Source organism: Nerophis lumbriciformis, linkage group LG33, assembly GCF_033978685.3.
Source record: "Nerophis lumbriciformis linkage group LG33, RoL_Nlum_v2.1, whole genome shotgun sequence".
NCBI lineage: Eukaryota > Metazoa > Chordata > Actinopteri > Syngnathiformes > Syngnathidae > Nerophis > Nerophis lumbriciformis.
In genome coordinates, this window is record NC_084580.2 from 19,897,630 (window position 1) to 19,920,808 (window position 23,179).

Consider the following 23,179-nt stretch of genomic DNA (forward strand, 5'->3'; position numbering starts at 1 on the left):
CCTGAGTGATGTGTTGACAGCCTGTTCACACGTCCGCTTTCCCACAATATAAACAGCTAATGATCGAGGGCGAGTTCTTGGTTTCCTATGTGGGTTTATTGTTAGGCAGTTTCATTAACGTCCTCCCAGCGCAGTAACAACACACAACAACAGCAGTCAAGTTTTCGGCGACCGTAAAGCAGTTCGTCTGCCGTAAACAGCAATGTTGTGACACTTTTAAACAGGACTATACTGCCATCTACTGTACATGCATATGTGACCCACCCATAATGTGTCACATTTTTGTGTTGATTTATTTATTTTATTTCGTGGTTTGAATTCGTTTTTGGAGCTGTCATTACACATTTATCAGTATTCACATTGGTCAGTAGGGGGCAGTAGGGCGTTTCTTCCCAATTGAATGCTATCACCTGCAGACCGGAAGTGTCTTGTCATTCTGATGAGCGCGACCAGTCTGTGAACAATTGAAACGTCCTGTGTGCTTTTTCCTCCTGTATAACAGGTTAGTTTTGGTGAATCAACTCACTGAATAATATCCATGTGATCTTTGTAAGTTTAAGTACACATTCTGATGGTGGAGCCTAACTCTAAAGTGTTTGTGAGTTGTAGTTTGTATTTGTGAATGAATCCAGTGCACAGCTGCAGTAATCAATACAAAAAGGCGACGTGAGTGCGCAATGTTTATATAGGAACTTCTGATCCTAATTCAGACTCCCAAATTAGAGCTCCCGTTTTCTTATTGATTTTATAATGTATATTTGTATAATGTGTGTGTTCTGAAATAGTGACAGAGAATAGAAGGATGGCCAATTCAACCCTTAACTCAACAATGAGTAGATGAGTGTTATGTGTGTGTATATGTGTAAATAAATGAACACTGAAATTGAAGTATTTATTTTATTTATATATATATATATATATATATATATATATATATATATATATATATATGTCTTAATAAGGTTATCCAAAAAATAGTGCTCGATACCGTAGTAGAGCGCAATATATGTATGTGTGGGAAAAAAATCACAAGACTATTTCATCTCTACAGGCCTGTTTCATGAGGGGGGGGTACCCTCAATCATCAGGAGATTTTAATGGGAGCATTCGCATACCATGGTTTATATAGGGCACAGAGTGGGTGGGTACAGGCTGGCCTAGGGGCGTGGTGATTGGCTCATGTGTTACCTAGGAGGTGTTTCTGTCTATGGCGGCATGTTGTTACAATTTCGCTGCGCTTGTTGAGGGATGACAGGTCTGGGCGGTAAATAATAAACAGTTTCTCTTTCAAGCATAGGTTGCATCTTTTATTACCACTATTGTAAGGTGTGCTGGATGCAAGAATTTGCCATGTTATTGAATATTCAACATTATTGTCTTTGAGGTCCCAAATGTGTTTGCTGAGTTCTGTGGTATTTCGCAGGTTTTTGTTCCTGAAAGAAGCCTTGTGATTGTTCCATCTGGTTTTGAATTCTCCCTCGGTTAATCCTACATATGTGTCGGATGTGTTAATGTCCTTGCGTATTACCTTAGATTGGTAGACAACTGATGTTTGTAAGCACCCCCCGTTGAGAGGGCAATCAGGTTTCTTTCGACAGTTACATCCTTTGATGGTTTTGGAGTCGCTCTGTCTGGGGGCCGACGGCTCATTTGCAATTGTTTTGTTGTGGTTTGAGATGATTTGTCGTATATTGTTCATGCAGCTGTAGCTCAATTTAATGTTGTTCTTGTTGAATACTTTTCTTAGGGTGTTGTCTTTGGGAAAGTGTTTGTCAATCAGATTGAGGAATTTGTGTCCAATGTTCGTTGAGACGTTTTTGCTGTATGGGGGGTTGTACCAGATGATGTCGTTTCGTTTTCTGTTCTTTTTTGGCTGGTTCCCTGGCGTGGGTTCATAGGTGAGGGTGAAATTGTATCCGCTTTCATCAAGGGCTTTTTGGTACGGGGGGGTTGCTTGGTCAAATTCAGCTCTAACGCCCCCAACCACGCCCTCAACCACGCCCCCCGCCCCACCCCCGACCACGCCCCCCACCTCCCGAAATCGGAGGTCTCAAGGTTGGCAAGTATGACTATAGCTGAAAAATGGTACAATAGCAATAGGAGAGACTATTCATCCCTGGACACCATGGAGTTCATGTAGGCTTAAAGGCCTACTGAAACCCACTACTACCGACCACGCAGTCTGATAGTTTATATATCAATGATGAAATCTTAACATTGCAACACATGCCAATAAGTTAACGTATAAAGTGCAATTTTAAATTTCCCAGTTGAAAACGTCTAGGTATGATGACGTTTGCGCGTGACGTCGATGGTTGAAACGCAAGTATTCGGTCACCATTGTATCCAATACAAAAAGCTCTGTTTAGATCGCAAAATTCCACAGTATTCTGGACATCTGTGTTGGTGAATCTTTTGTTATTTGTTCAATTAACAATGGAGACTGCAAAGAACAAACCTGTAGGTGGGATCGGTGTATTAGCGTCTGGCTACAGCAACACAACCAGGAGGACTTTGAGTTGGCTAGCAGACGCGCTATCCGACGCTAGCCGCCGACCGCACCGATGATCGGGTGAAGTCCTTCGTCGCGCCGTCGATCGCTGGAACGCAGGTGAGCACGGGTGTTGATGAGCAGATGAGAGCTGGCTAGGTGGAGAGCAATGTTTTTATCATAGCTCTGTCGAGTCCCGTAGCTAAGTTAGCTTCAATGGCGTCGTTAGCAACAGCATTGCTAGGCTTTGTCAGGCGGGTACATCATTAACCGTGTTGTTACAGGTCCATGGTTTAATAGTATTGTTGATCTTCTGTCTATCCTTCCAGTCAGGGGCTTATTTCTTTTGTTTCTATCTGCATTTAAGCACGATGCTATCACGTTAGCTCCGAAGCTAAAGTGCTTCACCGATGTATTGTCGTGGAGATAAAAGTCACTGTGAATGTCCATTTCGCGTTCTCAACTCTCATTTTCAAGAGGATACAGTATCCGAGGTGGTTTAAAATACAAAGCCGTGATCCACAATAGAAAAAGGAGAGAGTGTGGACTCCAATGAGCCCTTGTACCTAAGTTACGGTCAGAGCGAAAAAAGATACGTCCTGCACTGCACTCTAATCCTTCACTCTCACGTTCCTCATCCACGAATCTTTCATCCTGGCTCAAATTAATGGGTTAATCGTCGCTTTCTCGGTCCGAATCGCTCTCGCTGCTGGTGTAAACAATGGGGAAATGTGAGGAGACGTTCAACTTGTGACGTCACGCTACTTCCGGTACAGGTAAGGCTTTTTTTTTTTATCAGCGACCAAAAGTTGCAAACTTTATCGTCGTTGTTCTATAATAAATCCTTTCAGCAAAAATATGGCAATATCGCGAAATGATCAAGTATGACACATAGAATGGATCTGCTATCCCCGTTTGAATAAAAAAATGTCATTTCAGTAGGCCTTTAATGATGCAGTTACATTATTATATCAACTATCAGAGACAGAAACTCTTCATTTCACATAATGTCCTTTTTTTTGCTGCTTCAACACAGCTCAATCAACACAGAAAAAGGTCAAGTGAAATAACAGACAGACAGGGCTTTGCTGTCCATAACACACACACCGCAAAATGAGCTAACGTTACGCTAAAAGCGAATTGGCCTTCACCTCAAGCCAGGACTGCGAGCGAGCTGAGCTGCCGTTTATGTTTCTAGAAGGTCAACGGGCTCATAGTGATGTTACTAGTAGTTGACTGGGAGGTCTTTATTATCATTTGGGGAGAGTCCGCTGCCTGATGATTACCTGCTAAACGCTAAGCACTGACTACATGCGCTCTGAATACGCACTGCTGATTGGCTGTTACCGCTCTGTTTGTAACCAATCAGATGGTTGTGTGGGTGGGACAATGCTGGGTGCTGTGTAGAGCAGTATTTTTCAACCACTAGTGTGCCGTGAGATACCGTCAGGTGTGCCGTGGGAGATTATCTAATTTCACCTATTTGGGTTAAAAATATTTTTGCAAACCAGTAATTATAGTCTGCAAATGATGTGTTGTTGTTGAGTGTCGGTGCTGTCTAGAGCTCGGCAGAGTAACCGTGTAATACTCTTCTATATCAGTAGGTGGCAGCCGGTAGCTAATTGCTTTGTAGATGTCAGAAACAGCGGGAGGCAGTGTGCAGGTAAAAAGGTGTCTAATGCTTAAACCAAAAATAAACAAAAGGTGAGTGCCCCTAAGAAAAGGCAGTGGAACTTAGGGATGGCTATGCAGAACGAGACTAAAACTGAACTGGCTACAAAGTAAACAAAAACAGAATGCTGGACGACAGCAAAGACTTACTGTGGAGCAAAGACAACGTCCACAATGTACATCTGAACATGACTTGACAATCAACAATGTCCCCGCAAAGAAGGATAAAAACAACTGAAATATTATTGATTGCTAAAACAATGTAGATGCGGGAAATATCGCTCAAATGAAGACATGGAACTGCTACAGGAAAATACCAAAAAAAGAGGAAAAAAACACCAAAATAAGTGCGCAAGACAAGAACTAAAACACTACACACAGGAAAACAGCAAGTGTGAGCCAAGTGTTGGAGGTTCTTTTTTAATAATAATTCAGAATTACACCCATTTAAAACCCCTGCAATGCATGATGGGAAAAATGCAAAACACTCTCCACACTGCATTTTAGCTGATTGATTACAAAACTTTAAGGAGGTTGTCACGGAAGTAAACAAGGTAAGAGTCGAACATTCGCATATTGTATTTTCTGGACCATAGGGCGCACCGTCTAGTCCAGTGGTTCTCAACCTTTTTTTAAGTGATGTACCCCCTGTGAACATTTTTTTTAATTCAAGTACCACCTAATCAGAGCAAAGCATTTTTTGGTTGAAAAAAAGAGATAAAGAAGTAAAATACAGCACTATGTCATCAGTTTCTGATTGATTAAATTGTATAACAGTGCAAAATATTGCTCATTTGTAGTGGTCTTTCTTGAACTATTTGGAAAAAAAGATATAAAAATAACTAAAAACTTGTTGAAAAATAAACAAGTGATTCAATTATAAATAAAGAGTTCTACACATAGAAGTAATCATCAACTTAAAATGCCCTCTTTGGGGATTGTAATAAAGATCCATCTGAATTCTAAACATTTCTTCACAAAAAAAGAAATCTTTAACATCAATATTTATGGAACATGTGCACAAAAATCTAGCTGTCAACACTGAATTTTTTTTGAGACATTTAAAAAAAATCTCACGTACCCCTTGGCATACCTTCAAGTACCCCAGGGGTACGCGTACCCCCATTTGAGAACCACTGGTCTATCCATCCATCCATCCATTTTCTACCGCTTATTCCCTTTGGGGTCACGGGGGGCGCTGGAGCCTATCTCAGCTACAATCGGGCGGAAGGCGGGGTACACCCTGGACAAGTCGCCACCTCATCGCAGGGCCAACACAGATAGACAGACAACATTCACACTCACATCCACACACTAGGGCCAATTTAGTGTTGCCAATCAACTTATCCCCAGGTGCATGTCTTTGGAGGTGGGAGGAAGCCGGAGCACCCGGAGGGAACCCACGCAGTCACGGGGAGAACATGCAAACTCCACACAGAAAGATCCCGAGCCCGGGATTGAACCCAAGACTACTCAGGACCTTCGTATTGTGAGGCAGATGCACTAACCCCTCTGCCACCGTGAAGCCCACTGTCAGTCTATTTTCATACAAATAGACTGACTAGATATATATATATATATATATATATATATATATATATATATATATATATATATTAGGGCTGCAACATTATCGATTAGTTGTTGCAGCCCTAATATATATATATATATATATATATATACATATATATATACATATATATATATATATATATATATATATATATATATATATATATATATATATATATATATATATATATATACATATATTAGGGCTGCAACAACTAATCGATTAAAATCGATTATAAAAATAGTTGGCGATTAATTTAGTCATCGATTCGTTGGATCTATGCTATGCGCATAATCGATTAGTTGTTGCAGCCCTAATATATATATATATACATATATTAAGGCTGCAACAACTTATCGATTAAATCGATTAAAATCAATTATAAAAATAGTTGGCGATTAATTTAGTCATCGATTCGTTGGATCTATGCTATGCGCATGCGCAGAGGCTACTTTTTTTTAATTGTATTTTTTTTTTTTTTTTATTATTATTTTTTATAAACCTTTATTTATAAACTGCAACATTTACAAACAGCTGACAAAAAATTATCAAAATAAGTATGGTGCCAGTATGCTGGGGGTTTTTTTTTCAATAAAATACTGGAAAGGATAGAAATGTAGTTTGTCTCTTTTATCCGTGTCATGTCTGCGTAATCATGTTTTGTTTTAGTCATGTTTTGTTTTGTTTAGTTATTGGACTCTTTAGTTTCTGGCTTTTCACTCCCTTGTCTTGTTTCCATAGTTACCCATTAGTTTCACCTGTTCCACGTTTGGACTCATTGTGCACTCTTGTTTGTCACCATAGCAACCCATTAGTTTTCACCTGTCACGTCACGCCCCTGTTTCACGTTTTGAGTCACGCGCCTGTTTTCACTAATCATGTCCGTAGTATTTAAGTTCATTGTTTTCAGTTTGTCTTTCTGGCGACATCCGGATTCATACCCCTGTCACACTCTGTTTACCTCTGCGCACTTCATGCCATGTCCAAGTAAGTTTTTGTTTATTAATGCCACAGTTAGTGTTTTTGTTTCATTGTTCATAGTTTCTGCCTTTGTGCAAGTTTTGCGTTTGTAGCCAAGTTTTGTACCTCCACTGTGAGCGCCTTTTGTTTGTTTCTTTTTTTGAGTGTTAAAATTAAATATGTCTTCACCTTCACGCCATGTCCGGTCCAAATGTTCATTTGCACCACGGGAGAACAAACCACGCCATAGTCCAAGTCCTGACAATCCGATTATTAATCGATTAATCGAAGTAATAATCGACAGATTAATCGATTATCAAATTAGTTGTTAGTTGCAGCCCTAATATATATATATATATATATATATATATATATATATATATATATATATATATATACACTTTAGTTTTTGTTTTACTTTAAGTGAGGTCGGCCAAATTTTTTTGCCCACTGAGGCCCCCGATAAAACGGTTTGGACACCCCTGCTTTGGAGCATCACCACCAGCCAGCAGGGGCATTTATTGTCCTTTTTTCTTTTTTAGAATGCCACATAGCCATGCGTTCTGTCCCTGCAGCGCTCACACATGCTAATGTTTTATTCACTTTGAGAAAGAGCGGCCGCATCATGAAAGGAAGGCCTGATCTTACAACACGGACTCGCTTGCCAACAAACATATGAAATATTAACAAGCAAATATCAGCATCGGTGATAAATAAAAGAATGCTATTTTTATTGAAATGTTGCAGAGCGTCGCTTCATCACAACAACTTCTAAATGTAATTGTTTTCAACAGCCACCACGGACTCCCTATAGCGTACGTGCAGTAGAGCTTTGCTCATTGTCCAGCACTGCTCTTAGATGGGGCATGTCCGTGTGGTCTACATAACATGCAATGGTGGTTCTTTGGTCAAAATGTTGCACAAATTATAGTTTACGGACCATTTTCAAGTCGCTTTCTAACCGTTTCTTCAGGATGTGCCGTTCACTTCCACTGTGTCTCCACCCCGTCAGCCATGTTGTAGTTTTTAGGGTAGGATATTGATAACGATAAACGGCAATTATTAGAGATGTCCGATAAATGATTAAATGTAATATCGGAAAGGACGTAGGGCCAATAAACCTTAAAGGCACTGCCTTTGCGTGCCGGCCCAGTCATATAATATCTACAGCTCTTCACACACACAAGTGAATGCAAACATACTTGGTCAACAGCCATACAGGTCACAATGAGGGTGGCCGTATAAACAACTTTAACACTGTTACAAATATGCGCCACACTATGAACCCACACCAAACAAGAATGACAAACACATTTCGGGAGAACACCCGCACCGTAACACAACATAAACACATCAGAACAAATACCCAGAATCCCTTGCAGCACTAACTCTTCCGGGACGCTACAATATATACACCCCGCTACCCCCAAACCCGCCCACCTCAACCTCCTCATGCTCTCTCAGGGCAATATAACTCCAAATGTCAACATTGTGTATGTGCTGAAAGATTCATTTATGATTGTTTATCAAAATATAACTCTAAATGTCAACATTGTGTATGTGCTGAAAGATCAATTTATGATTGTTTATCAAAATATAACTATAGACGTCAACATTGTGTATGTGCTGAAAGATTAATTTATGATTGTTTATCAAAATATAACTATATATGTCAACATTGTGTACGTGCTGAAAGATTAATTTATTATTGTTTATCAAAATATAACTATAGATGTCAACATTGTGTATGTGCTGAAAGATTGATTTGTGATTGTTTATCAAAATATAACTATAGATGTCAACATTGTGTATGTGCTGAAAGATTGATTTGTGATTGTTTATCAAAATATAGCTATAGATGTCAACATCGTGTATGTGCTGAATGACTCATTTATGATTGTTTATCAAAATATAACTATAGATGTCAACATTGTGTATGTGCTGAAAGATTCATGTATGATTGTTTATCAAAATATAACTATAGATGTCAACATTGGGTATGTGCTGAAAGACTAATTTATGATTTTTTATCAAAATATAACTATAGATGTCAACATTGGGTATGTGCTGAAAGATTCATTCATGATTGTTTATCAAAATATAACTATAGATGTCAACATTGTGTATGTGCTGAAAGATTCATTCATGATTGTTTATCAAAATATAACTATAGATGTCAACATTGTGTATGTGCTGAAAGATTCATGTATGATTGTTTATCAAAATATAACTATAGATGTCAACATTGGGTATGTGCTGAAAGACTAATTTATGATTTTTTATCAAAATATAACTATAGATGTCAACATTGGGTATGTGCTGAAAGATTCATTCATGATTGTTTATCAAAATATAACTATAGATGTCAACATTGTGTATGTGCTGAATGACTCATTTATGTTTGTTTATCAAAATACAATTATAGATGTCAACATCGTGTATGTGCTGAAAGATTCATTTATAATTGTTTATCAAAATATAACTGTAGATGTCAACATTGTGTATGTGCTGAAAGCTTCATTTGGTAAAAACATTTTTCTAATCGTTTTTTTGTAAAATCTTAACATCTTGATTACCTCTCCAAGAAGTCTGAACATTCTTTAATCCTTTTTGCGTTTAAAACTGTTCCAACAGCCGAAAACAACGCAAGCATAGGGCATGTCATACCAAAGACTATAAAAATGGCACCCATTACCTCTCTGCTTGGCACTCAGCATCAAGGGTTGGAATTGGGGGTTGAATCACCAAAATGATTCCCGAGCGCGGCCACCGCTGCTGCTCACTGCTCCCCTCACCTCCCAGGGGGTGGAACAAGGGGATGGGTCAAATGTAGAGGGTCATTTCACCACACCTAGTAGGTGTGTGTGTGTAACTACCAGAGGAACTTTAACTTTAACAACAGGTAAGAAAAGTTGGTTTTGCATAATATTACCCCGGATCATTACGTCTCCGAATAAGCAGTCGTCCTGTTTATGAGTTTTTGAAACTACGATACGACAAATGAGAGCCGTAGGACATTTGAACGCCATCTTTACTCGATTTCATTGCCGTCTGCTGATGCGGACGACACAAATGGGATCACAGTGTCACGAACGTAGCGACCTGTTCCCGTACAGTAAGCCGACAACCCCTATCTCTCTGTGTTTCTCCCCCTCCTTGTTCATTTGTCTCGTGTCCCTTGACGTTCCAGCAGCCTTTTCATCCGTTCCCGCGTTACGAGATGTGTGTCTCTCCTCCCCGTATCCCCTCTGGTTCCCTGGGTGCCCCCTTTCGGATCTCGACCTCCCGCCTGGACACGGACTTTTGACGCCTCGCTCCTGCCCTTGATCTCTCGCCTGCTCACGGACCTCTCGAACACTCCGGGTAACACTCATCATATACTCGCTCCACATAGTCGCACACCATACATAGTTTGGATTAATTACACACCTCATTTCCCTTGTAAATATTTAATAAATATAGAGCTAAACAACGTCCCTGCTGTCTTCTTCCCCTGTACACATAACACTCAAGATCTGCCCTTCACGTGTATACTCGGAGGACAAATGCAAGTTTTGAGTGAAAAAAAATCAGTGGAAAATGGGCCGATAATCACGCCGGGAGAGCCCACTGGGACTCGGAGGGGCCGGTGCCGCTGCATTGATTCACTTGCTGACACCACAATTAATGAGGGTATCGCGCTGGTTACGAGCTGTGTGTCTCGCCTCCCCGTACCCCCTCTGGTTCCCTGGCTGCCCCCTTTCGGATCTCGCCTCATTTCCCTTGTAAATATTGAATAAATATAGAGCTAAAACAACGTTCCTACTGTCTTCTTCCACTGTACACATAAGATCTGCCCTTCACGTTTATCCTCGGAGGACAAACGCGAGTTTTGAGTCTTGAGTGAAAAAAAATCTGTGGAAAATGGGCCGATGATCACGCCGGGAGAGCCCACTGGGACTCGGAGGGGCCGGTGCCGCTGCATTGATTCACTTGCTGACACCACAATTGATGAGGGTATCGCGCTGGTTACTAGCTGTGTGTCTCGCCTCCCTGTATCCCCTCTGGTTCCCTGGCTGCCCCCTTTCGGATCTCGACCTCCCGCCTGGACACAGACTTTTGACGCCTCGCTCCTGCCCTTGATCTCACGGACCTCCGAGCCTGCCTTGCCCCTCATCATATACTCGCTTCACATAGTCGCACACCGTACATAGTTTGGATTAATTACACGCCTCATTTCCCTTGTAAATATTTAATAAACATAGAGCTAAACAACGTCCCTACTGTCTTCTTCCCCTGAACACATAACACTCAAGATCTGCCCTTCACGTTTATCCTCGGAGGACAAATGCGAGTTTTGAGTCTTGAGTGAAAAAAAATCTGTGGAATAATGGGCCGATAATCACGCCGGGAGAGCCCACTGGGACTCGGAGGGGCCGGTGCCGCTGCATTGATTCACTTGCTGACACCACAATTGATGAGGGTATCGCGCTGGTTACTAGCTGTGTGTCTCGCCTCCCTGTATCCCCTCTGGTTCCCTGGCTGCCCCCTTTCGGATGTCGACCTCCCGCCTGGACACGGACTTTTGACGCCTCGCTCCTGCCCTTGATCTCACGGACCTCCGAGCCTGCCTTGCCCCTCATCATATACTCGCTTCACATAGTCGCACACCATACATAGTTTGGATTAATTACACGCCTCATTTCCCTTGTAAATATTGAATAAATATAGAGCTAAACAACGTCCCTGCTGTCTTCTTCCCCTGTATACATAACACTCAAGATCTGCCCTTCACGTTTATCCTCGGAGGACAAATGCAAGTTTTGAGTGAAAAAAAATCCGTGGAAAATGGGCCGATAATCACGCCGGGAGAGCCCACTGGGACTCGGAGGGGCCGGTGCATTGATTCACTTGCTGACACCACAATTAATGAGGGTATCGCGCTGGTTACGAGCTGTGTGTCTCACCTCCCCGTATCCCCTCTGGTTCCCTGGCTGCCCCCTTTCGGCTCTCGACCTCCCGTCTGGACACGGACTTTTGACGCCTCGCTCCTGCCCTTGATCTCACGCCTGCTCACGGACCTCCGAGCCTGCCTTTCCCCTCATCATATACTCGCTTCACATAGTCGCACACCATATATAGTTTGGATTAATTACACGCCTCATTTCCCTTGTAAATATTTAATAAACATAGAGCTAAACAACGTCCCTGCTGTCTTCTTCCCCTGAACACATAACACTCAAGATTTGCCCTTCACGTTTATCCTCGGAGGACAAATGCAAGTTTTGAGTGAAAAAAAATCCGTGGAAAATGGGCCGATAATCACGCCGGGAGAGCCCACTGGGACTCGGAGGGGCCGGTGCCGCTGCATTGATTCACTTGCTGACACCACAATTGATCAGGGTATCTCGCTGGTTACGAGCTGTGTGTCTCGCCTCCCCGTATCCCCTCTGGTTCCCTGGCTGCCCCCTTTCGGCTCTCGACCTCCCGCCTGGACACGGACTTTTGACGCCTCGCTCCTGCCCTTGATCTCACGCCTGCTCACGGACCTCCGAGCCTGCCTTGCCCCTCATCATATACTCGCTTCACATAGTCGCACACCATACATAGTTTGGATTAATTACACGCCTCATTTCCCTTGTAAATATTTAATAAATATAGAGCTAAACAACGTCCCTGCTGTCTTCTTCCCCTGTACACATAACACTCAAGATCTGCCCTTCACGTTTATACTCGGAGGACAAATGCGAGTTTTGAGTCTTGAGTGAAAAAAAATCTGTGGAAAATGGGCCGATGATCACGCCGGGAGAGCCCGCTGGGACTCGGAGGGGCCGGTGCGGCTGCATTGATTCACTTGCTGACACCACAATTGATGAGGGTATCGCGCTGGTTACAAGCTGTGTGTCTCGCCTCCCCGTATCCCCTCTGGTTCCCTGGCTGCCCCCTTTCGGATGTCGACCTCCCGCCTGGACACGGACTTTTGACGCCTCGTTTTGAGTGAAAAAAAATCTGTGGAAAATGGGCCGATAATCACGCCGGGAGAGCCCGCTGGGACTCGGAGGGGCCGGTGCCGCTGCATTGATACACTTGCTGACACCACATTCGCTGGTTACGAGCTATGTGTCTTTCCTCCCAGTATCCCCTCTGGTTCCCTGGCTGCCCCCTTTCGGATCTCGACCTCCCGCCTGGACACGGACTTTTGACGCCTCGCTCCTGCCCTTGATCTCACTCCTGCTCACGGACCTCCGAGCCTGCCTTGCCCCTCATCATATACTCGCTTCACATAGTCGCACACCATACATAGTTTGGATTAATTACCCGCCTCATTTCCCTTGTAAATATTTAATAAATATAGAGCTAAAACAACGTTCCTACTGTCTTCTTCCCCTGTACACATAACACTCAAGATCTGCCCTTCACGTTTATCCTCGGAGGACAAACGTGAGTTTTGAGTAAAAAAAAATCTGTGGAAAATGGGCCGATGATCACGCCGGGAGAGCCCACTGGGACTCGGAGGGGCCGGTGCCGCTGCATTGATTCACTTGCTGACACCACAATTAATGAGGGTATCGCGCTGGTTATGAGCTGTGTGTCTCGCCTCCCCGTATCCCCTCTGGTTCCCTGGCTGCCCCCTTTCGGATCTCGACCTCCCGCCTGGACACGGACTTTTGACGCCTCGCTCCTGCCCTTGATCTCACGCCTGCTCACGGACCTCCGAGCCTGCCTTGCCCCTCATCATATACTCGCTTCACATAGTCGCACACCATACATAGTTTGGATTAATTACCCGCCTCATTTCCCTTGTAAATATTTAATAAATATAGAGCTAAACAACGTCCCTGCTGTCTTCTTCCCCTGTACACATAACACTCAAGATCTGCCCTTCACGTTTATCCTCGGAGGACAAACGCGAGTTTTGAGTCTTGAGTGAAAAAAAATCTGTGGAAAAATGGGCCGATGATCACGCCGGGAGAGCCCGCTGGGACTCGGAGGGGCCGGTGCCGCTGCATTGATTCACTTGCTGACACCACAATTGATGAGGGTATCGCGCTGGTTACAAGCTGTGTGTCTCGCCTCCCCGTTTCCCCTCTGGTTCCCTGGCTGCCCCCTTTCGGATCTCGACCTCCCGCCTGGACACGGACTTTTGACGCCTCGCTCCTGCCCTTGATCTCACGCCTGCTCACGGACCTCCGAGCCTGCCTTGCCCCTCTCGAACACTCCGGGTAACACTCATCATATACTCACTTCACATAGTCGCACACCATACATAGTTTGGATTAATTACACGCCTCATTTCCCTTGTAAATATTTAATAAATATAGAGCTAAACAACGTCCCTGCTGTCTTCTTCCCCTGTACACATAACACTCAAGATCTGCCCTTCACGTTTATCCTCGGAGGACAAATGCAAGTTTTGAGTGAAAAAAAATCCGTGGAAAATGGGCCGATAATCACGCCGGGAGAGCCCACTGGGACTCGGAGGGGCCGGTGCCGCTGCATTGATTCACTTGCTGACACCACAATTAATGAGGGTAGCTGGTTATGAGCTGTGTGTCTCTCCTTCCCGTATCCCCTCTGGTTCCCTGGCTGCCCCCTTTCGGATGTCGACCTCCCGCCTGGACACGGACTTTTGACGCTTCGCTCCTGCCCTTGATCTCACGCCTGCTCACGGACCTCCGAGCCTGCATTGCCCCTCATCATATACTCGCTTCACATAGTCGCACACCATACATAGTTTGGATTAATTACCCGCCTCATTTCCCTTGTAAATATTTAATAAATATAGAGCTAAACAACGTCCCTACTGTCTTCTTCCCCTGTACACATAACACTCAAGATCTGCCCTTCACGTTTATCCTCGGAGGACAAACGCGAGTTTTGAGTCTTGAGTGAAAAAAAATCTGTGGAAAAATGGGCCGATGATCACGCCGGGAGAGCCCGCTGGGACTCGGAGGGGCCGGTGCCGCTGCATTGATTCACTTGCTGACACCACAATTGATGAGGGTATCGCGCTGGTTACGAGCTGTGTGTCTCACCTCCCCGTATCCTCTCTGGTTCCCTGGCTGCCCCCTTTCGGATCTCGACCTCCCGCCTGGACACGGACTTTTGACGCCTCGCTCCTGCCCTTGATCTCACGCCTGCTCACGGACCTCCGAGCCTGCCTTGCCCCTCATCATATACTCGCTTCACATAGTCGCACACCATACATAGTTTGGATTAATTACCCGCCTCATTTCCCTTTTAAATATTTAATAAACATAGAGCTAAACAACGTCCCTGCTGTCTTCTTCCCCTGTACACATAACACTCAAGATCTGCCCTTCACGTTTATCCTCGGAGGACAAATGCGAGTTTTGAGTCTTGAGTGAAAAAAAATCTGTGGAAAAATGGGCCGATAATCACGCCGGGAGAGCCCGCTGGGACTCGGAGGGGCCGGTGCCGCTGCATTGATTCACTTGCTGACACCACAATTGATGAGGGTATCGCGCTGGTTACGAGCTGTGTGTCTCGCTTCCCCGTATCCCCTCTGGTTCCCTGGCTGCCCCCTTTCGGATCTCGCCTCATTTCCCTTGTAAATATTGAATAAATATAGAGCTAAACAACGTCCCTACTGTCTTCTTCCCCTGTACACATAACACTCAAGATCTGCCCTTCACGTTTATCCTCGGAGGACAAACGCGAGTTTTGAGTCTTGAGTAAAAAACAATCTGTGGAAAATGGGCCGATGATCACGCCGGGAGAGCCTACTGGGACTCGGAGGGGCCGGTGCCGCTGCATTGATTCACTTGCTGACACCACAATTGATGAGGGTATCGCGCTGGTTACTAGCTGTGTGTCTCGCCTCCCTGTATCCCCTCTGGTTCCCTGGCTGCCCCCTTTCGGATCTCGCCTCATTTCCCTTGTAAATATTGAATAAATATAGAGCTAAACAACGTCCCTGCTGTCTTCTTCCCCTGTACACATAACACTCAAGATCTGCCCTTCACGTTTATCCTCGGAGGACAAACGTGAGTTTTGAGTAAAAAACAATCTGTGGAAAATGGGCCGATGATCACGCCGGGAGAGCCCGCTGGGACTCGGAGGGGCCGGTGCCGCTGCATTGATTCACTTGCTGACACCACAATTGATGAGGGTATCGCGCTGGTTACAAGCTGTGTGTCTCGCCTCCCCGTATCCTCTTTGGTACCCTGGCTGCCCCCTTTCGGATCTCGCCTCATTTCCCTTGTAAATATTGAATAAATATAGAGCTAAAACAACGTTCCTATACTGTCTTCTTCCCCTGTACACATAACACTCAAGATCTGCCCTTCACGTTTATCCTCGGAAGACAAATGCAAGTTTTCAATGAACAAAAATTTGTAGAAAATGGGCCGATAATCACGCCGGGAGAGCCCGCTGGGACTCGGAGGGGCCGGTGCCGCTGCATTGATACACTTGCTGACACCACATTCGCTGGTTACGAGCTATGTGTCTTTCCTCCCAGTATCCCCTCTGGTTCCCTGGCTGCCCCCTTTCGGATCTCGACCTCCCGCCTGGACACAGACTTTTGACGCCTCGCTCCTGCCCTTGATCTCACGCCTGCTCACGGACCTCCGAGCCTGCCTTGCCCCTCATCATATACTCGCTTCACATAGTCGCACACCATACATGGTTTGGATTAATTACCCGCCTCATTTCCCTTGTAAATATTTAATAAACATAGAGCTAAACAACGTCCCTGCTGTCTTCTTCCCCTGTACACATAACACTCAAGATCTGCCCTTCACGTTTATCCTCGGAGGACAAACGTGAGTTTTGAGTCTTGAGTAAAAAACAATCCGTGGAAAATGGGCCGATGATCACGCCCACTGGGACTCGGAGGGGCCGGTGCCGCTGCATTGATTCACTTGCTGACACCACAATTGATGAGGGTATCGCGCTGGCCGGGCTCCAGCACTGGCGGAATGGTCAGGGAGGCGTAAGAAGGTACAGCGAAACGGGGGAAGGAGGGGCACGGGCGGGTACGGCGGCGTAAGGCGCGGGCTGGCCGTTATCCCCCATGGGTCCGCAGCGTACTTGTTAAACCGCTGACCTTTAATCCACTATTGTCACCTATCATGTTGCACATGTGTGCCCCGCTGGCGCTTTGTGGCGCCGCCGTCCATTGATCTACTCTGTGGTTTTAAACCAGACATGTGAATATAACCTTGTTGTCATATTCACAGGGTCTTGTAGTGGGTGTGACAACAACAGGGGACAATAGCAACAGGGCAGCCCTGGAGCTGCAATGACCATGACAGGGACAACACACCATTAAATAATTACAGTTACAACAAGATGGAATTGTACATTAAATCTCACAACAATATTGCGAGAATGAATGAAGCGTACCTTCAACAGCCAGCACCACGGGCACAATGAAGCTGCACATCCACAGCAAGTAATCCATTGTCATTTTTGCAACATGGAGAAAGATGCTCGCCGTGGACCTCCGGGGAAGGGATGGAAACTGGGATCACCGCAGCGGAGCTTTGTGTTCCTCTCCCCCGCCTGTCACTCACTCGTTCCCGGCATCGTCCACGGACACGAGCAGGTGTCTTTCAGGTTGTTTTTTTTTTTTTTTTTTTTTTTTTTTTTTTTGGTCATTAACGTCCGGTTATTCCACGGACGCGCATCTTCTCTCCCCTCCCCACGCGAGTAAAGGTGGAGGGGGAAACCCGCTTCCCGGGGGAGGTGTCGAAGGTTCGGTGGAAGTCCGCTCGGGGGCAACTCCGCGTAGCTGTTGCGCTTCGGTAGGGGACGTGCGTCGGAATGGCAAACAGTGGGACAGACACACGCGTGGCGGGGGGGGGGGGAAGGAGGAGTGGGTGGGAAGGGAGGGGGGGGGGGGGCGTGGGGGTGTTCCGTTTCAAACCGGAGCTCGTGAACAATCCGTTTCCGGGAGAGGTTTTCAAAATAAAACCGATTGCGCGTCCTGAAAGTATAGGAGGGTTGCATGTGACGTCACATCCGTTTTTCTTCTTCGCGGCCCATTTAAGGTTATCCCCCTAACCCAGGGGTCGGCAACCCAAAATGTTGAAAGAGCCATATTGGACCAAAAATAACAAAAAAACAAATCTGTCTGGAGCAGCAAAAAATTAAAAGCCATATTACATACAGATAGTGTGTCACATACTTGCCAACCTTGAGACCTCCGATTTCGGGAGGTGGGGGGGGGGGGGGGGGGGGGGGGGGGGGGGCAGGACAGAGGGGGGCGTGGTTAAGAGGGGAGGAGTATATTGACAGCTAGAATTCACCAAGTCAAGTATTTCATACATAAATATATATATATATATATATATGTATGTGTGGGAAAAAAATCACAAGACTATTTCATCTCTACAGGCCTGTTTCATGAGGGGGGTACCCTCAATCATCAGGAGATTTTATTGGGAGCATTCGCATACCATGGTTTATATAGGGCACAGAGTGGGTGGGTACAGGCTGGCCTAGGGGCGTGGTGATTGGCTCATGTGTTACCTAGGAGGTGTTTCCGTCTATGGCGGCATGTTGTTACAATTTCGCTGCGCTTGTTGAGGGATGACAGGTCTGGACGGTAAATAATAAACAGTTTCTCTTTCAAGCATAGGTTGCATCTTTTATTACCACTATTGTAAGGTGTGCTGGATGCAAGAATTTGCCATGTTATTGAATATTCAACATTATTGTCTTTGAGGTCCCAAATGTGTTTGCTGAGTTCTGTGGTATTTCGCAGGTTTTTGTTCCTGAAAGAAGCCTTGTGATTGTTCCATCTGGTTTTGAATTCTCCCTCGGTTAATCCTACATATGTGTCGGATGTGTTAATGTCCTTGCGTATTACCTTAGATTGGTAGACAACTGATGTTTGTAAGCACCCCCCGTTGAGAGGGCAATCAGGTTTCTTTCGACAGTTTATATATATATATATATATATATATATATATATATATATATATACATACATTGATATATACAGTATATAATTTTTTTTTTTTTTTTTGTTGCCGTTTTTGTTTACATGTTAATAGTGTTTTAATGAATATACATGCATGTTTAACACATATAGATTCCTTTCTTTCATGAAGACAAGAATATAAGTTGGTGTATTACCTGATTCTGATGACTTGCATTGATTGGAATCAGACAGTAGTGATGACAAACGTCCACGTTTTCAAATGGAGGAGAAAAAAAGTTCCTCCTTTCTGTCTAATACCACATGAAAGTGGTTGGTTTTTGGCATCTTATATGTCCAGCTTCCATATTCGTTTTTATACACTTTACAAGAAATACATTGGCGGCAAACTCCGTAGCTTGCTAGCTTGTTTGCGCAGGCTTTCGGAGACTCTTATTTTGAAAGCGCAGGCGCGATGGAGCGGCACTTTTATTGTGAAGACAAGAACTGTGCAGTCAGTCTTTAGGCTTTTGACGGGGTGTACGGTTGAAATAAAAAATGGTCTTATTTCCTTCACACTTTTGATTGATTGATTGGAACTTGTATTAGTAGATTGCACAGTACAGTACATATTCCGTACAATTGACCACTAAATGGTAACACCCCAATAAGTTTTTCAACTTGTTTAAGTCAGGTCATGTGACCGCCTGGCTCTGTTTGATTGGTCCAACGTCACCAGTGACTGCATCTGATTGGTGGAACGGAGTGAACGTCACCAGTGACTGTATTTGTTGAAACGCAGGCACTATGAAGGTCTGTCTGACAGACCAAAACAAACAAAGCGTGCATTAACAGATCGATAAAAATTAGTAGCGAGTAGCGAGCTGAATGTGGATAAAAGTAGCGGAGTAAAAGTAGCGTTTCTTCTCTATAAATATACTCAAGTAAAAGTAAAAGTATGTTGCATTAAAACTACTCTTAGAAGTACAATTTATCCCAAAAGTTACTCAAGTAGATGTAACGGAGTAAATGTAGCGCGTTACTACCCACCTCTGGTCACATACTTGCCAACCTTGAGACCTCCGATTTCGGGAGGTGGGGGGGGGGGGGGGGGGGGGGGGGGGAGAGAGAACAGGGCAGAGGGGGCGTGGTTGGGGGTGGGGGGCGTGGTTGGGGGCGTGGTTAAGAGGGGAGGAGTATATTGACAGCTAGAATTCACCAAGTCAAGTATTTCATACATAAATATATATATATATATATATATATGTATGTGTGGGGGGAAAAAATCACAAGAAACAGGCCTGTAGAGATGAAGTAGTCTTGTGATTTTTTTTCCCCACACATACATATATTGCGCTCTACTACGGTATCGAGCACTATTTTTTGGATAACCTTATTAAGACATATATATATATATATCCTGAAAATATGTAAACAAAACTGTGTTTAGATAATTGATACTTCAAACTTGCATAAATAAATATCAAGGAATATAACATAACTTGGCTTCTGAGAGCTTCAAAATGTAATGAATAAAATGCCAAAGTTGTTGATAAACAAGCAATTATTTTAATAATTAAAAATGGTCATTTTAAATGAATTATTATGACAATTTAAAATGAATTATTTCAAATATGTTTATTTTAATTCTATGGCTGGATGTAATAAGGAGTCAGAAAAAATACAAATAAAAATACAATTAATTTTGATGTTTTTAGCAAAATATGGTAAAAAAAATAAAAAAAAATTTATTTTTTTTTAAATTAATAAATATATTTATTTTTAGGTAAGATAAACATAATAATACAATTTGTCTCTAGTATGGATGATTTAGTTCTTGTCACCCTGTTGTCCTCCCGTTGTGAAAAAAGGCTGTCCTCACTCAGGTCCGCATGGAACTGGAGGGGGCGTGGCCTCCAGCGCTGGCTGAAAATCGGGATATTTTCGGGAGAATATTTGTCCCGGGAGGTTTTCGGGAGAGGCGCTGAATTTCGGGAGTCTCCCGGAAAATTCGGGAGGGTTGGCAAGTATGGTGTGTCATGAGATATAAATTGAATTAAGAGGACTTAAAGGAAACTAAATGAGCTCAAATATACCTTACAAATGAGGCATAATGATGCAATATGTACATATAGCTAGCCTAAATAGCATGTTAGCATCGATTAGCTTGCAGTCATGCAGTGACCAAATATGTCTGATTAGCACTCCACACAAGTCAATAACATCAACAAAACTCACCTTTCATGCACAGCCTTAAAAGTTTGGTGGACAAAATGAGACAGAAAAAGGATAAAACACGTCCTAGAAAGTCGGAGAAAGTTATACATGTAAACAAACTACGGTGAGTTCAAGGACCGCCAAAATTAGTAGGACAAAACGGCGCTCGCCAAATACTTGAGTCAGTGAAGCATGTTTAATATAAACAGTGTGCTTTATAACAATTAGGGAGGTTTGTGTCATGTTTGTCCTCCTACAGAAACCATATTAAAACAAAAAAATAGATTTTTTTTCTCCTCATCTTTTTCCATTATTCATACATTTCTGAAAAAGCTCCAGAGAGCCACTAGGGCGGCGCTAAAGAGCCGCATGTGGCTCTAGAGCCGCGGGTTGCCGACCCCTGCCCTAACCGTATCCGTGTCCACACGCAACAATGCACCCGTTTAAGACCCCCCCCACGACCTAGTACGCATGTGCGGGGGGGAAAAAAAAAAAAATGCTCCAAGCTCTCCAATAGATGACTTTAATTCACTGTGAAGTCGTTATTTAAAATAGCTATATTGTAAATAGTTCGCTGTGCATTTTACATTTGTTTGCTGTGTTTTGTGTGCAAGTTTTCAAATTAAAACGTATCTCCTTTGAACAATATCCAGTGTTGTGGTATCTCAATGAACTAGAATCCAGTGTGCTGTGGGAATGAATCAAATCTTTAATCGACATGAGAAAGTAGACAATGCGATAAAAGGACATTTTACAACAATTACAACAATTAATCTAGACTAGGCTGACCATATTCGGGAATCCCAAAAAGAGGACACACATATGCGTGGTGAAAATTTGCCAATGATACTCGAACTTGCTTTATAAATAATACAAACCCCGTTTCCATATGAGTTGGGAAATTGTGTTAGATGTGAATATAAACGGAATACAATGATTTGCAAATCCTTTTCAACCCATATTCAGTTGAATATGCTACAAAGACAACATATTTGATGGGGTTTTTTTTGCAAATAATCATTAACTTTAGAATTTGATGCCAGCAACACGTGCCAAAGAAGTTGGGAAAGGTGGCAATAAATACTGATAAAGTTGAGAAACACTTATTTGGAACATCCCACAGGTGAACAGGCAAATTGGGAAGAGGTGGGTGCCATGATTGGGTATAAAAGTAGCTTCCATGAAATGCTCAGTCATTCACAAACAAGGATGGGGCGAGGGTCACCACTTTGTCAACAATTGCGTGAGCAAATTGTTGAACAGTTTAAGAAAAACCTTTCTCAACCAGCTATTGCAAGGAATTCAGGGATTTCACCATCTACGGTCCGTAATATCATCAAAGGGTTCAGAGAATCTGGAGAAATCACTGCACGTAAGCAGCTAAGCCCGTGACCTTCCATCCCTCAGGCTGTACTGCATCAACAAGCGACATCAGTGTGTAAAGGATATCACCACATGGGCTCAGGAACACTTCAGAAACCCACTGTCAGTAACTACAGTTGGTCGCTACACCTGTAAGTGCAAGTTAAAACTCTCCTATTCAAGGCCAAAACCATTTATCAACAACACCCAGAAACGCCGTCGGCTTCGCTGGGCCTGAGCTCATCTAAGATGGACTGATACAAAGTGGAAAAGTGTTCTGTGGTCTGACGAGTCCACATTTCTAATCGTTTTTGGAAACTGTGGACGTCGTGTGCTCCGGACCAAAGAGGAAAAGAACCATCCAGATTGTTATAGGCGCAAAGTTGAAAAGCCAGCATCTGTGATGGTATGGGGGTGTATTAGTGCCCAAGACATGGGTAACTTACACATCTGTGAAGGCGCCATTAATGCTGAAAGGTACATACAGGTTTTGGAGCAACATATGTTGCCATCCAAGCAACGTTACCATGGACGCCCCTGCTTATTTCAGCAAGACAATGCCAAGCCACGTGTTACATCAACATGGCTTCATAGTAAAAGAGTGCGGGTACTAGACTGGCATGCCTGTAGTCCAGACCTGTCTCCCATTGAAAATGTGTGGCGCATTATGAAGCCTAAAATAGCACAACGGAGACCCCCGGACTGTTGAACAACTTAAGCTGTACATCAAGCAAGAATGGGAAAGAATCCCACCTGAGAAGCTCAATTCCCAAACATTTACTGAGTGTTGTTAAAAGGAAAGGCCATGTAACACAGTGGTGAACATGCCCTTTCCCAACTACTTTGGCACGTGTTGCAGCCATGAAATTCTAAGTTAATTATTATTTGCAAAAAAAAAAAAAGAAGTTTATGAGTTTGAACATCAAATATGTTGTCTTTTGTAGTGCATTCAATTGAATATTGAATATTTGCAAATCATTGTATTCCGTTTATATTTACATCTAACACAATTTCCCAACTCATATGGAAACGGGGT

At 43.6% G+C, this 23,179-nt stretch overlaps 1 protein-coding gene across 2 annotated transcripts in view; it reads right to left on the reverse strand.

Annotated features, from left to right (window-relative positions):
• ephb3a (eph receptor B3a) overlaps positions 1 to 17,485 on the reverse strand; it is a 253,578-nt gene extending 236,093 nt beyond the window's left edge. For both annotated transcript variants that reach the window (XM_061928803.2, XM_061928804.1), the window contains exon 1: positions 17,046 to 17,485. In XM_061928803.2, coding sequence (XP_061784787.1) covers positions 17,046 to 17,109 — 64 coding nt within the window. In that variant the 5' untranslated portion in view covers positions 17,110 to 17,485. The remainder of the gene's footprint in view (positions 1 to 17,045) is intronic.
• Positions 17,486 to 23,179: the final 5,694 nt, after the last annotated feature.